Raw genomic sequence first — 16,657 nt, 5'->3', positions numbered from 1 at the left:
TTGCGAATACATAGAAAGAAGGATCTGTTATTGTATGATTATATGATAGCGGAACAAACACTGGTACCAGTTACTTCTGTAAAATATCTGGGAGTATGCGTGCGGAACGATTTGAAGTGGAATGATCATATAAAATTAATTGTTGGTAAGGCGGGTACCAGGTTGAGATTCATTGGGAGAGTCCTTAGAAAATGTAGTTCATCAACAAAGAAGGTGGCTTACAAAACACTCGTTCGACCTATACTTGAGTATTGCTCGTCAGTGTGGGATCCGTACCAGGTCGGGTTGACAAAGGAGAAAGAGAAGTTTCAAAGAAGAGCGGCGCGTTTCGTCACAGGGTTATTTGGTAAGCGTGATAGTGTTACGGAGATGTTTAGCAAACTCAAGTGGCAGACTCTGCAAGAGTGGCGCTCTGCATCGCGGTGTAGCTTGGTGTCCAGGTTTCGAGAGGGTGCGTTTCTGGATGAGGTATCGAATATATTGCTCGTACTTCTGTACGCCGTCTCCACATCGTACTCGATATAACCAGTACGTAATGGACCTTCTTATTCGACGTCTTGGCGAAATACACAGCTTCTTTTCCGAAATCGAAATATTTATATCTTTTGGGAAACGAAAGCAGTACCGACGATTATGTCAGTATGTAATTAGCTCTGCCAAATATAAATATAGATAGATCCCTCTGTCTGTACGGTAGCTTCCATTCACGCTTACTGATTGCGATAGAAACAGTCATTCGCCATGGGAACAAGAAAGGAATGGTGTAAACAGAATGCGAATGTACGCTTATCATTTCTTTTTGATCGCTGCATTTGTGCCTACTTCAATTACTACAACTGCATGCCCAAAAGACAATATTGAAAGAAGAAATGGGAATGTGAATGTTTTAAAAGAAGAATGACATACTCCATATTAATTTACTCTCTAAAATCCGATATCCCTTGCAGCGAAACATTAGTTAATCAAGTGTAGCGAGACAGTGTTCAAAACATGACTGAAAATACGTTCAATAAATAGAGATAAGAACATCTATGATTGACATGTCATCTAAAGTCGACGTACAGTTTCAAAATGTTAGAAATAAGGAAATGAAGTAATACAGAATGCTATGATGGTAACGTACGTTGTTGTTCTACATTGCTTAGCTCTGCTATTTAGAGCGTCACGGAGAAAGCATCCCAGGTTTTGGAGGGAAAAGCCGTAATTGTAATGATCTGCACTACAACAGAAACAAGAAGCACCACTTAAGGAAAAGTAATGTAATGTGTGTTTAAGTTCTCAAGCGACATTGAAGCAGATAGTTCCCGTGACTTAGTATGGGCAGAGGTTATATTCGACAATCGGAATAAATTAATAACTGGCTCCTATTATCGATCCCCGGTCTCAGATGAAACAGTTGCTGAACAGTTCAAAGAAAACTCGAGTCTCATGACAAATTGGTACGCTACTCATACAATTACAGTTGGCAGAGACTTCAATTTACCTTCCGTATGTTGACGAAAATATATTTTCAGACCCTACTGTAGATAGAAAACAACTTCCGTAATTGTTCTAAATGTTTTTTTAAAACTATTTTGAACAATTAGTTCACGAGGCCATTCAACTTGTAAATGGTTACGAAAACACACTTGACCTCTTAGCCACAAATAATCCTGAGCACCACGACGGATACAGGAATTAGTGAACACACAGTCGTAGCGAGGCTCAATTTCGTAACAAAGAAATTCACCAAAACTAACTGCGAAGTATATATATTCATAAAAGCGACTAAAAATTCGGTTGACGTCTTTCTAAGAGACAGTCTCCAGTCCTTCCAAACTATGTAAGAGAAGACCATATGTGGCTTACGTTCAAAGAAATAGTATCAACAGCACTCGAGAGATTCGCACTAACTTAATTAATATCAGACGGAACTGATCCCACACGGTACACAAAACACGACAGAATGCTGATGCAGGAGCACCGAAAAAGGCATGTATAATTTAGATGAACAGAAAATCTCCAAGATTGGCGAAATTTAACTGAGGCTCGAAATTTGGTGCAGATTTCTATGCGAGATGCATTTAATAGTTTCCACAACGAAAGAGATTCTGGTCCTATGTTAAGTAAACCAGCGGAAAGGCTCAGTAAGTACCTTTACTGCGTGACAGCGATGAGGAAGAGGAGGCGGAGACAAGGGACCCAACCCTACACAGCAGGTAAAATCGTGGCAAATGTCCAGTGTGGCAAATGTCCTGCGTTGCAAATGTCCAGTGTGGCAAATGTGCGGCGTGGCAAATGTCCAGCGTGGCAAATGTCCTGCGTTCCAAATGTCCAGTGTGGCAAATGTGCGGCGTGGCAAATGTCCAGTGTGGCAAATGTCCGGCGTTGCAAATGTCCAGCGTGGCAAATGTCCAGCGTGGCAAATGTCCAGCTTGGCAAATGTCCAGTGTGGCAAATGTCTGGCGTTGCAAATGTCCAGTGTGGCAATTTGTGCGGCGTGGCAAATGTCCACAAACCAAAGGAACATTCCGTCGTTCTTACTACAATGGAACGCCCCACCGCAACCCCCCCACCCCACCCAGATTTAGTGGTAAGATGGTCCAGTGGTCAGCTGGCAAAAACTGAGCACAGATGAAGCGTGAAAGCAGCAAGGTGTGCTGGACTGTGAAAAAAAAGCAAAATGGGAACAGTGTATGGGCCAAGAACAAGGAGTGCAATACAGAGCACCCTGAAACAGCAATGGCACGTGGGTTAAGTGTTGTTGGGTGTTATAATTGACAGTTGTCCCCTAAAGATGGCTACGATAAACTGGAAGCCTGGCACAGATAAGTTTCAGGGGGCAATCAATGAACACGAGCGTCGCTCCCTCTCACTTCTTCATAAGGTCCAGGCCATGGAAACGCATGTGTTAAGTAAGGCTTATTTTATTGCACAAATCTTTCCACTTCCTGCGACGATGTACCGCAAGGTGCAAAGTTTAACTGGCAGATTTATCTGGCGCAACTCTGTATTTCGCATGTGTTATGGCGTCATGCTCTTTCAAATTCTAAAGGTGGCAGGGGTAAAATACAGGGAGCAAAAGGCTATTTACAATTTGTACAGAAACCAGATGGCAGTTATAAGAGTCGAGGGGCATGAAAGGGAAGCAGTGGTTGGGAAGGGAGTGAGACAGGGTTGTAGCCTCTCCCCGATGTTATCCAATCTGTATATTGGACAAGCAGTAAAGGAAACAAAAGAAAAATTTGGAGTAGGTATTAAAATCCAGGGAGAAGAAATAAAAACATTGGGGATCGCCGACGACATTGTAATTCTGTCAGAGACAGCAAAGGACTTGGAAGAGCAGTTGAATGGAATGGATAGTGTCTTGAAAGGAGGATATAAGATGAACATCAACAAAAGCAAAACGAGGATAATGGAATTTAGTCGAATTAAGTCGGGCGATGCCGAGGGAATTAGCTTAGGAAATGAGACACTTAAAGTAGTAAAGGTGTTTTGCTGTTTGGGGAGCAAAATAACTGATGGTGGTAGAACAATGTCTTCACTCTTTTATTGGTATTGTTTTGACTCTGCAGTAACTCTTCAAGTTTTGAAGTACAGAAGAACTAGTAGGTTATGGATTCATCCCATAAATAGCGACAGATATTTATGAAAGTTTTTTTCTTTACATGAAGAACTTAAAAACTACGCTGAAAATTTTTATTCGTATTACAGAATGAATCATAATACATTTCAGTATGTGCTGCAGAACATTCAAGACAAAATTTCGAAACAGAACACAAATTTTCGCAGAAGTATAACAGCACAAGAAAAATTGTGTATAACGATAAGGTAAGATTCGTCAGTACACACTTTTTGGTTTTGCAGTAGAACTCTGTGTAGCATTCACTACCTCCAATTAATTGTAGAGATGCTTTTGTATTTTAAATTTCACAAACGCTTACCTCTGAGGGGAAGAGAGTTTATGGGAGTCCTGAGTATCATTAGGAAGTAATTAGCTTCGTCATTTTGGGTAATGTCTTGCTGTACCTTCAACAAAGAATCGCAGAAATACTCCTTCAGAATTTTCCAACTTTTTTCTTCATGATGCAGCGCTTGGCAGTGGTGATGGTTCATCATGTGGAGCCACTGATGACCTCACAGAATTCTTTTCATTACCTTGTAAGATAGGCAGATTGACAGGCTAAGAGTTTTGTGATAATGCCCTTTGACTCAGTGGTTCTATTTCTACTGATAAGGAACTGTGCATAGCTGTTGGAACTTAGGAAAATCATATGACAGAACAAAGACCACTTGGAATTGCATTTTAATATACTATTCCCTGGATCACATGACTTTTGACAAGTTATACAAGTTATTCTCTGTAACTGTCTCTCAGGTCTTTGCATTTCGATTTCATTATTTTAATTGAAAGAATATAGTATGGCCATGTCTCTTTAATTATTTATTGTTGTATAACTGTGAAATGACATGGACTAAGTAAATATCTACTGTGGAAACAAAACTGTACAAACTTCGCCCAACACCACACTTGAGTAACACATTTTACGATTTTTTTTCTCGGGCATCTGTCCACTGGCATCTCCTTTCATGCACTAGCATCGTCATTCCGATGAGGATTGTCCACCGTATCAGTGGTGGTGAAAGACGTTTGTAGGGCCATTTGGGAGTCACTTGCTCCCATTCATTTACCAACGCCAACTGTTTCTCGATTTAAAGAAATTGCCAGTGAAATGCATACGAGATGGGGATTTCCAAACTGTGTTGGATGTATAGACGGGAAGAACATACGTGTTCGATGTCCTAAACTTTCTGGCAGCATGTTTTGCAATTACGAACAGTGTTATTCGATTGTACTACAAACAGTTACTGATGCAAATTACAAATTTATAGCTGTAGATGTTGGTGCCTACGGTAAACAGTCTGATGCAGGCGTGTTTAAAGAAAGTATGTTATATAAGAAACTTACAACTGGGGAGCTGTTATTACCGCCACCAACAAGACTTGTAGGAATGTGTCAGGAACTACCGAACGTCATTTTGGGAGATGAAGCTTACCCCTTATTAGAGAATTTGATGAAACCTTTTCCTCCAGAAATTTGGACAACGAGAAGATTCTATACAGTGATATGCATTCCAGAGCAAGAAAAGTTGTTGAATGTGCATTTGGTATAATGATCAATAAATGGAGACTACTGAGGAAGGAAAAATGAAACATCCATTAACTTAGCTGATCACACAGTCAAGTGCATTTCTCTACTTCATATTATTGTCATTGACAGAGAAGGATGCAATATTGAAGCTGAAAAGCTTTGTAACAATGGTGATATGCAGACAGCTGGTGCCACATTCTACAGAAATTCCACATTACGTTCGAAAACTGTCAGGAACACTTTTGTTGAATATTTCGTTACAAATACAACTTAAAATAATTAAAAAACCTTACAAAAATAAATTTTGGAATTGAAAGTACTTAGCTATTTACTATATTTTTTGTATCTCATTTCACTGTAAATAAAGCAAGTAAAATTATAAAGGAAAATAATTTATATTTGTGCGTACTATCTGAAACACGCTCCTTGGTTACTTCGTTCCAGGATCTGGAAACTGCATCATTACTGTCATACTAGCCGAATTTCTGATACCAAATTGATAGACACAAGTTAATGCAATGAATATGTTATTCTGCATTCATTAAAGTAAAAACATCGCAAAAAGATGTCACAGACAACAGCTTATAGTAACGTGCCACAGCATGACTTTACAATTCATTGTCATCAGGTAGGGACACATTTCCATCCCTCAGTGACACACATATCTGCCTCCGTTTACAAGTAAATGCAACCTATTCAGTGGCGGCTATGCCGCGATCGCTGGCAAGCTATTGTTGTAAATGCATGTAAATACGGTAGATTAAATAAATGGAATAAAAGTAATTTCGCATGTACCATTATAATAAACGTAATTTTTCCTCACTGATTGTGAAATGTGAGGTAACATCTTAAAATAAAAGACGTGTGCAGTCACACTCGTGATGAAAGCAGAATGGAGACGAATGATGCGTGTACTGCAGAAGCTGTAGTGCTCCAGGAGGCTCACCCCGTGTCAGCGCGGCCCGGCCGCCAGTGTGAACACCGCAATTCGAAACCACGTGTTTGATATCAAAGCGGGCGGCGGCCCGGCCGGCAGTGTGAACGCAGCCTTTATTTGCAGCCACGCGGGATTAGCCGAGCGGTCTGAGGCGCTGCAGTCATGGACTGTGCGGCTGGTTCCGGCGGAGGTTCGAGTCCTTCCTCGGGCGTGGGTGTGTGTGTTTATCCTTAAGATAATTTACGTTAAGTAGTGTGTAAGCTTAGGGACTGACGTTATGTGGACATGTGTCCGGAAACGCTTACTTTCCATGATAGAGCTCATGTTATTACTTGTCTTCAAATCACATTAATCATGGAATGGAAACACACAGCCGGCCGCGGTGGCTGTGCGGTTCTAGGCGCTCCAGTCCGGAGCTGCGCTGCTGCTACGGTCGCAGGTTCGAATCCTGCCTCGGGCATGGATATGTGTGATGTCCTTAGGTTAGTTAGATTTAAGTAGTTCTGAGTTTTAGGGGACTGATGACCACAGCAGTTGAGTCCCATAGTCCCATAGAGCTCAGTCCCATAAGATTTAACACACATTTGATTTTTCTTATTTGCATAAGAATAACAGGTACTTAGAGCATTGACCGAAAACGTTTTTTTTTATGTTGTAATCACAGTGACAACCTAACCTAACCATATTTCTAACGAAGGAAAATTATTATCAACTCACTTTCCAACTGGACGCATCCTGTGGTGATTCTTTAGTAACACAATCACTAAATCCAAAGCCAAAAGCGCTCAATATGTTTAAAATAACAAATTCTAGGTATAAATAAATACAGGTAATCAAACGACAGGGCCATTCAGAAATCCGAAACCTCTCTGTACAGTTTTCGAAAAATCGGCGTGACGACCATTCGGTAACAGGTCTCAGAAGCTTACTGAATAGGAAATTTGGGTAAAGAACCGAAAATGACGTCACTACCGAGACTAACCTACTGCACTGATCGGTATGAACGATATAGAATAGGGCCCGAGGCGCATGCCACATGCAGCGGTGTCCACTGAATGCTCGTTGAGGAGACACTGTTGGTAATGCCTTGGTCCATCTTCGTGGTCAGTTGGTCAACAGCACACGTCTGTTCACGTGTACACATCCCCACAGCTGTCGTTCAGCCTAGTCATCTATGGCGCACGGGGCAGCACTGCCTTCGGACAGCGTGAGGTCGCCACACACAGTATACCTTACGCAAACAGTTCCACCCTTGAAACTACAGGCAACGATCTTGTCCTTTTGCACATCAGACAAATCACTCCGTTTCCACTTTACGACAAGACAATTCTATTTTCTGTGTCCCGACAGCACTCTCGTATAGCTTCCACTGGTAGAGCTGCCAATAGCTGTCTTTGGGCGGTCATTGCTCATCAGCTTGTTCAAAAAATGTTCAAATGTGTGTGAAATCTTATGTGACTTAACTGCTAAGGTCATCACTCTTTAAGCTTCCACATTACGTAACCTAAATTATCCTAAGGACAAACACACACACCCATGCCTGAGGGAGAACTTGAACCCCCGCCAGGACCAGCTGCACAGTCTATGACTACAGCACCTTAGACCGCTCAGCTAAACTCGCACGGCGCTCAGGAGCTTTGTCACACTGATGTGACTCGACTATCTAATAGACCACTCTACATAGTAACAGTTACGTTATATTGCCTCGGCAGTGCTGTACCTGTTCCTATATGCCACATGTTCATTGCACACTTCCGTCCGCATTGTTATTGCACCAGGAATGGCCACTTTTCCCAATTTCTATAATATTGCAATATTGCAAACAAATGGGAATTTTATGATTAAAACAACAGTCGAGATTGCAGTAACATTTGTTTATTATTACCGGTTCTGGCTTATGTCAAAACCATCCTTAGATTTGTTGGCCCCTGTGACTGGCGCTGGCGGTTCCTCGGTTTTTCACATCATACCACGTTCGCACACATGCGTATGAACGTGCTATCGTGTGAAAAGCCTTTTACAATCGTGGTATGATGTGAAAAACCGAAAAGCCCCCAGAACGTCACTGGGAGACTAAAAATATGTGGACAGCTTTGAGATAAGCCGGAACCAGAACCAGTAATAATAAACAAATCTTATTGTGATTTGGACTGTTATTTTAATCAAAATTAGCACTAGATTGCTGTGCTCCAAGGACAACATTGTCTAATTTTATGGAAATGTAAACTTACACGATTTATCAAAAAAAATTCTAAGAACCAAAGAATTTAGCACTGCTGCTGTGGCTAAATGATTTGTCGCTTTTTTGCCTGGTTATCAGAAAAAAATAAAAAACACCCATTAGAACCGAGACCGAACAAATACTGAAATTTACTGGTTATTCAGAAGTAAAATACCAGTATTGGCTTGAACTGGTCGGTTTTTTCCATTCCTGTCTTACACCCCCACAGCCTCACAAAACACAATGTCGTTAGACATCGTCTCGCCTTTACAGTTGATCTCTTTGCCTCGTCAGTGTAATTTGTGCTAAGTGACCACTAGGATGCTTAAGTAAGAGGGAACAATCTAATGACCGGCTTGTGACCACAGCACTGCCATTAACACGGAACCGTGACCGGAATAAAGGTGGGCAGTACAGTAGTAACGGAATGGCGGTGCCTCGAATTGTAGAGTACGTAACCCGCAATGTTACACTCGCATTCATCCATTTTTCTGACATGAGGCGGCGACCTGTGGTTGCAGGGACGCAGCCCGAACGATGGCGTAGAAGCTGGCTGAGTGCAGAGTATGCAACCCGCAACACTACACTCGCATTCCCCACTTTTTCTGACGCGAGTTGGCGACCTGTGCTTGCAGGGACGCAGCCTGAGCGATGGCGGAGAAGCTGGCCGAGTGGAGAGTAGGCAACCCGCAATACTACACTCGCACTCGCTCGTTTTTCTGACGCGAGGCGGCGGCCTGTGGTTGCAGGGACACAGCCCGAGCGATGGCGGAGAAGTTGGCCGAGTACAGAGTATGCAACCCGCAACACTACACTCGCATTCGCTCCTTTTTCTGACGCGGGGCGGCGACCTGTGCTTGCAGGAACACAGCCCGAGCGATGGCAGAGAAGTTGGCCGAGTACAGAGTATGCAACCCGCAACACTACACTCGCATTCGCTCCTTTTTCTGACGTGAGGCGGCGACCTGTGCTTGCAGGGACGCAGCCCGAGCGATGGCGGAGAAGCTGGCCGAGTGGAGAGTAGGCAACCCGCAATACTACGTTCGCACTCGCTCGTTTTTCTGACGCGGGGCGGCGACCTGTTGTTGCAGGGACACAGCCCGAGCGATGACAGAGAAGCTGGCCGAGTACAGAGTATGCAACCCGCAACACTACACTCGCATTCGCTCCTTTTTCTGACGTGAGGCGGCGACCTGTGGTTGCAGGGACGCAGCCACAGCGATGGCGGAGAAGCTGGCCGAGTACGAGGGTGTGCTGGGGCGCCTGCACGCTATCAGGGACGCCGCGAGGACTCGCTGGGCCGACTGGCGGGAGCGCAGGGCGCAGGAGGGCGCGCCCTCGCCCTGGGGGCTGCCCCTGCTGCCGCTGGGCCGCAGCCGCAAGCCGCCACAGGCCGTGGACCCGGGGGCGCCGCAGCCGCAGCACGACTACTCCCACATCTACAGGTCAGCCGCACTCGCTACAGCGCTGCACTTCAGAACAGCCGCCTCTGCCCATAATAACGGCCTTGATACAACTGGACATTGAGTCAAACAGAGCTTGGATAGCGTGTACAGGTACAGATGCCCGTGCAGCTTCAAGACGATACTACACTTCATCGAGAGTAGTGACTGGCGTCTTATGATGAGCCAGTTGCTCGGCCACCATTGACCAGACGTTTTCAGTTGGTGAGAGATATGGAGAATGTGCTGGCCAGTGCAGCAGTCGAACATTTTCTGTCTCCAGAAAGGCGCCTTATGGGACATTCAACATGCGGTTGTGCATTATCCTGGTGAAATGTAGGGTTTCTCAGGGATCGAATGAAGGATAGAGCCACGCGTCCTAACACATCTAAAATGTAACGTCCACTGTTCAAAGTGCCGTCAATGCGAACAAGAGGTGACTGAGACGTGTAACCAATGGCACCCCATACCGTCACATTGCGTGATACGCCAGTATAGCGATGATGAATACACGCTTCCAATGTGCGTTCACCGTGATGTCGCCAAACACGGATGTGAGCATTGTGATACTGTAAACAGTACCTGGATTCATCTGAAAAAAGGACATTTTGCCATACGTGCACCCACGTTTGTCGTCAAGAACACCATCGCAGGCACTCCTGTCTTTGATGCAGCGTCAAGGGTAATCGTAGCCATGGTGTCCGAGCTGCGGGAAATGTCGTCGAACTGTTCGTGCAGATGGTTGTTGTCTAGCAAACGTCCCCATCTGTTGACTCAGCAGTTGAGACGTGGCTCCACAATCCATTACAGCCGTGCAGATAAGATGCCAGTCCTCTCGACTGCTAGTGATACGAGCCCGTTAGGGTCCAGCACTGCATTCCATACTACTCTCCTGAACCCATCGATTCCATTGTCTGCTAATAGTCATTGTATCTCGACCAACGCGAGCAGCAATGTTGCGATACGATAAACCGCAATCGCGATAGGCTACAATCCGACTTTTATCAAAGTTGGAAAAACGTGGCATGTTAACAACGTTTCACCAGGCAACGCCTGTCAACTGCTGTTTGCGTATGAGAAATCGGTTGGAAACTTTCCCCATCTCAGCACGTTGTAGGTGTCGCCACCGGCGCCAACCATATGCGAATTCTCTAAAAAACTAATCATTTGCATATCACAGCATCTTCTTCCTGTCGGTTAAATTTCGCGCTTGTAGCACGCCACCTTATTGGTGTAGCAATTTTAATGGCCAGTAGTGTACATTTGCACTGTACTCCGCAAGCCACTTAATGGAGTGTGGCGGAGGGTACTTTCGGTACCACTGTGTGATCCCTGCAACTGTGTTCCACTCCTGATTAAGTGCGATGGAAGAATGATTGTCGGTAAGCCTCTGTTTTTTTTTCACCTTCATGCCATTGATCGTTGCTGATTCTTTCGCCATAAGGGGCAATTTCTCTAAGACAAGAGAGTGACATGAACTTCTGTCCATTCCTCCGCCCCTATGACAAGGCCAATGGTGGAATGAGGAGTGACTTCTTATGCCAGAAGTCTTCGGCCGCCAATGCCGATTATTAATCAAAAGTTAAGCAGCGGCGGGAATCGAACCTGGGACTGAAGGCGTTTTCATTACGAATCATAGATGCTACTCCCCCCCCCCCCCCCCCCGCCCCTTTTATTTACACCATGGTGCTCCTTTTTTATTTTTTATTATTTATTTTTTTTAAAAAAGGAAAACAATGGAATTTCATTGATGAGGAAGGGAATATAAAAATTTTCTCCAATTTGAACTGTGAATAGACTGAACAAAGTATATATTATTTCCAGGCTGCCGTTGTGCTATGAAATAAATGAAATGTTTGCTTGAGTTTTTCTTCCAAAGTAGTAAATAGAAAAAGCTATAAGAGTATCACTTCATTGTTGAAGGAAATTTGCTCTTGTGCTCTGCGAGAGAAAGTAAACGTTAGAAAAAATGGGAAAGAGAAACTGCCTTCTGCTTTGGAAAGCGCCTGGAAAAATAATCTAAAAATTTCGACAGTAACCTAAGTCTCAGGAAGCAACTAGGATTCTTACATACAGATCATTGGCAACCTGTACATCCGAAATATTGGATTGAAGGATTTAAGCGTTAATTATGATTTTCAGCATATTTCCAAATATCCTCCTTAGTCACAATGTTGGCTCATTTTAAGGGGTCAGTTTCGATGTAAGAATAATAATCTAGGAAAGTAGCATGCCTGTTCTGCGTAATAAACGATGCTGCATGGCCCATGATCCACGCTGCAGCGTAATTTTTTGCTCGTTGGATATCTCAATTTTTGTGGCTCAATGATCTCTAAAAGGTCTACACTATTCAACGTCGTACGGTTTATCACCGACAATCGTTGACGTATCTTCTGCATATCCGCACGTAAGCCTATGAATAAGTGTATCGACTCCCCCGCATAAGTCATAGTTGGGCGCTGGATGAAGGCCTATCTCATATAGCTTTTCATTCGTTGCTACTTTATCGTTGACTGTTAGATACCAATCGTCTACGACGCGTTATGATAACATTTCGCTGTGAACATTCCGCCATACTATTCTCCAATGTGTATGTGGATGTTTTTCTTCGGGACGATTTCTGTCGTTGGTTGTCATGAGAAGGTCATAAAGTTTCCTGTTCGTTAGGCTTCCGTTATCGACGATGTTGTGTCAAATGTAGCTCATTTCCATGTAGTACAGTCGCTCATGTCGGTAAGACAGCGGAATGCCGGAGATATCAACGGGTGGGTCAAGGCTATGAGGTTTGCGATGATACTGGTCCTCCAGGTACGAAACTCCTTCCTGATGCGATTTAGGAGCAGCGTTACACATTTTTTGTCTAGCTTAATGAGGTTTAGACCGCCTATGGACGAAAGTAAAATTAATGTATCAACGTGCTGATCTGAGGAAAGTTTCCAACCGATTTCTCATACACAAACAACAGTTGACCGGCGTTACCTGGTGAAACATTGGGATGCCTCGTGTAAGGAGGAGAAATGCGTACCAACACGTTTCCGACTTTGATAAACGGATTGTAGTCTATCGCGATTGCGGTTTATCGTATCGCGACATTGCTGCTCGCGTTGGACCAGATCCAATGACTGTTAGCAGACAATGGAATCGATGGGTTCAGGAGAGTAGTATGGAACGCCGTGCTGGACCCTAACGGGCTCGTATCACTAGCAGTCGAGAGGACTGGCATCTTATCTGCATGGCTGTAACGGATGGTGCAGCCACGTCTCGATCCCTGAGTCAACAGATGGGGACGTTTGCAAGACAACAACCATCTGCACGAACATTTCGACGACGTTTGCGGCGTCAAGGACTATCAGCTCAGAGACCATGGCTGCAATTACCCTTGACGCTGCATCACAGACAGGAGCGGCTGTGATGGTGTACTCCATGACGAATATGGGTGCAGGAATGGCAAAACGTCATTTTTTCGGATGAATCCAGGTACTGTTTACAGCATCATGATGGTCGCATCCGTGTTTGGCGACATCGTGGTGAACGCACATTGGAAGCGTGTATTCGTCATCGCCATATTGGCATTCCACCCTTCGTGATGGTATGGGGTGCCATTGGTTACACGCCTCGGTCACCTCTTGTTCTCATGGACGCAATTTGCACAGTGGTCGTTACATTTCAGATGTGTTACGACCCGTGGCTCTACCCTTCATTCGATCCCTGCGAAACCCTAAATTTCAGCAGGATAATGAACGACCAAATGTTACAGGTCCTGTACGGGCTTTTCTGGATGCAGAAAATGTTCAACTGCTGCCCTGGCCATCACATTCTCCAGATCTCTCACCAACTGAAGACGTCTGGTCAATGGTGGCCGAACAACTGGCTCGTCACAATACGCCAGTGACTACTCTTGATGAACTGTGGTATGGTGTAGAAGCTGCATGGGCAGCTGTACCTGTATACGCCATCCAAGCTGTGTTTGACTCAATGCCCAGGCGTATCAAGGCCGTTATTACGGCCAGAGGTGGTTGTTCTGGGTACTGTGCACCCAGATTGCGTGAAAATATAATCACATGTCATTTCTAGTATAATATATTTGTCCAATGAATACCCGTTTATCATCTGTATTTCTTCTTGATGTAGCAATTTTAATGGCCAGTGGTGTAATTCATCTTGCTTGTAATGGCGATCTCTATGATCTTAACTTTCTGTAGTATGTTCAAGTCACGGTCGGAGTGAAGTATAAAAGCAGCTTGTAATCGATTAAGCATGTATGATCAGTTCTTCATCAGGAATGTATCTGGTTTGGCCTCAAAGGTAACACCGAGTGTTTTGTGATAATCCTTTACCTTGCACCAGGTAACATTGTATATATCTCCGATACCGCTTCCAATGCGCAAAGCTGTGGTTTTAGCTCTGTTTAATATTGCTCAAAATGATTCAAATGGCTCTGAGCACTATGGGACGTAACATCTAAGGTAATCAGTCCCCTAGAATTTAGAACTACTTAAAACTAACTAACCTAAGCACATCACACACATCCTTGCCCGAGGCAGGATTCGAACCTGCGACCGTAGCGGTCGCCCGATTCCAGACTGAAGTGCCTAGAACCGCTCGGCCACACCAGCCGACTAATATTGCTCCTGAAAGAAACGTGAATGTTTGTAAAAGAGTCTCTGCTGATAGAAGTTGTTGTGATGGTAACATAGTTACGCATATGTCTTCAGAATCGATTCTAAGCTCGATCCCACTGTACGCTAAGTTGTTCAGTAGCAATTCTCCTGCAATGGCGTAAAAAACCATTGACAGAGGACATCCTTGTCGGATGGATTGGCCAGTGGAAACTTCTTTTGTAAAATGGCCATTAATGAGAACCTGGGAAGAGACGTTTGAAGTGAGTTTGCAAATTAATTCTATGAGATGAGGTCCAAAACCCTGTTTCGCCGTGGTTTTAAAGAGGAAGTAATGCCGTACGTGGTTATATGCCTTCTCAAAATCTAGAAATATCAGAGCGCCCTGTCCTTTGGTTTCAGCATATGAACAGATGATGTCCCTCAAATCACAGACAGCTGAGATTGCACTTCGGCCTTGCACTGCACTCTACTGGTAACTGCCTAAAACCTTGTGCATAACGGGATGCATCCGTAGCTTAACTAATCTGGTAATGATTTTGAAATCGGCATTAAGGATGGTGATAGGTCGCATGTTTTCTACCTTCTTGCTGTTGCCTTTTTTCGGTAAGGGCAAGATGATGGGTTCAAATGGCTCTGAGCGCAATGGGACTTAATATCTGTGGTCATCAGTTCCCTAGAACTTATAACTACTTAAACCTAACTAACCTGAGGACATCACACACATCCATGCCCGAGGCAGGATTCGAACCTGCGACCGTAGCGGTCGCGCGGTTCCAGACTGAAGCGCCTAGAACCGCACGGCCATACCGGCCGGCAATGGCAAGATGATACCTTCCGTAAATGCCTTGGGTATTACTTCCAGGTGGCAGATTTCATTCGCTATCTCGAGGAGTGCCGGACCGTGGAGGTTCCAGTAGCGCTGATACCATCGGGTCCTGGTGGTTTCCCTTTCTTTGCACTGTGGACCTCCAGTCGGATTTCGTTCTCTGTGAAAACAGATTCCAGATTTAACTTATCCTGTTGTGACAAGCGGCAGTTCAAGGTCCTAAGAAAATCGTCGCGAGAGTGGTCATCAACATATTGCTTCTTGTAAAGTTGACTAATAGTCGTAGATGTGCGAGATGATGTCACGTTGGTTCGTGATGGAATTCTCACCGATCATCAACAACGGCTTCAATCAACATGGCTTTACACCGTATCGTCGTTCTCAGGATGTGGTACATTGAGGCCCGTTCTTCGGCGGCAACGTCTTTGGGGTGGGCTCGCAATATGATGCCTTGCATTCGTTTGCGTTGTATCGCCGTGATTATCGCTTTATATCGCTTGATCTTTACATAGATATGGCGGGAAGGATTGGTCGTGCGACTGTACAGTGCTCTCAAACAGCGATAGTAAAAATGAATACTCTGTGCCAAGAGCTTTTTGTCGGGCGTAGCTCATGCGGGTGATGCATAATTTAGGCTTGTCACACTGAATCCACCACTGTGGAACGCTAGCGTAACGACGTCGCTGCGGCTGGAGCTGTTGCCATATTATGTTCACCTCCTCTTCAAGTTGGGCATCCTGCAGAAGGCTGACATTCAATTTCCAGTAGCCGCGGTAAATTTACTGACATTGTAGGTTAAGGTAACACTGATATGCACAATGGTCGGAGATGTTGACAGAAGCTTGTCACAGTTCACAGTGTGTTGCTGTAGGGCATCGGACACATGGATCCTATCCAGCCGACTTGCCGAATGACTGGTTACAAAGGTGTACGCTACCCGTTCACCGTGCAAGTATCGTGAAGATGCATGCCCTGAATTACATGTTCAAGTTCGATAAATCTTTTCAAGTTAGGAGTTTGGTCTCTGTTGTTGCGCACACAACTGAAGTCACCTCCAAGGATGAGATGTGAACGATAAGCGTTAAGAAGAATGGGAATCTCGTTTTTATAAAAATTTGAACGACCCCTAGACCACGGGTTAAGCCTCTGTATTGGCTCTATTTCTTGAATTTCCTCCTCGTGGTCAATATGCGAAATGTATGGGAGGGAGTGCTGTCCCGAAATGTCAATAGTAAACCTCTCCGTGATGCATAATGCCTCTCTTGTAACATTTGCCAGTGGAGTTTGGTTAGCATCCCCATAACGCTGTCTCGCCATCTAAACGATCCCGTGACGAAACGCGCCGCTCTTCGTTGGAGCTTCTCTATCTCCTCTATCAGCCCTTCCTTATAGAGATCCCAAATAGATGAACAAGACTCAAGAATTGGGCGAACAAAGGTCTTATAAGCCCCTTCTATCGTGGATTACATTTCCTTAAC

At 44.4% G+C, this 16,657-nt stretch overlaps 1 protein-coding gene across 1 annotated transcript in view; it reads left to right on the top strand.

Moving 5' to 3' along the window:
* LOC126293211 (proton-associated sugar transporter A-like) overlaps positions 1-16,657 on the top strand; it is a 476,357-nt gene that overhangs the window by 152,327 nt on the left and 307,373 nt on the right. The window contains exon 2 of the mRNA XM_049986334.1: positions 9,495-9,734. Within this exon, the coding sequence (XP_049842291.1) occupies positions 9,511-9,734 (224 nt within the window). The 5' untranslated portion in view covers positions 9,495-9,510. The remainder of the gene's footprint in view (positions 1-9,494; positions 9,735-16,657) is intronic.

Source organism: Schistocerca gregaria, chromosome 10 (assembly GCF_023897955.1).
Source record: "Schistocerca gregaria isolate iqSchGreg1 chromosome 10, iqSchGreg1.2, whole genome shotgun sequence".
Classification (NCBI taxonomy): Eukaryota; Metazoa; Arthropoda; class Insecta; order Orthoptera; family Acrididae; genus Schistocerca; species Schistocerca gregaria.
This window is presented reverse-complemented; position numbering and strand designations above follow the sequence as displayed.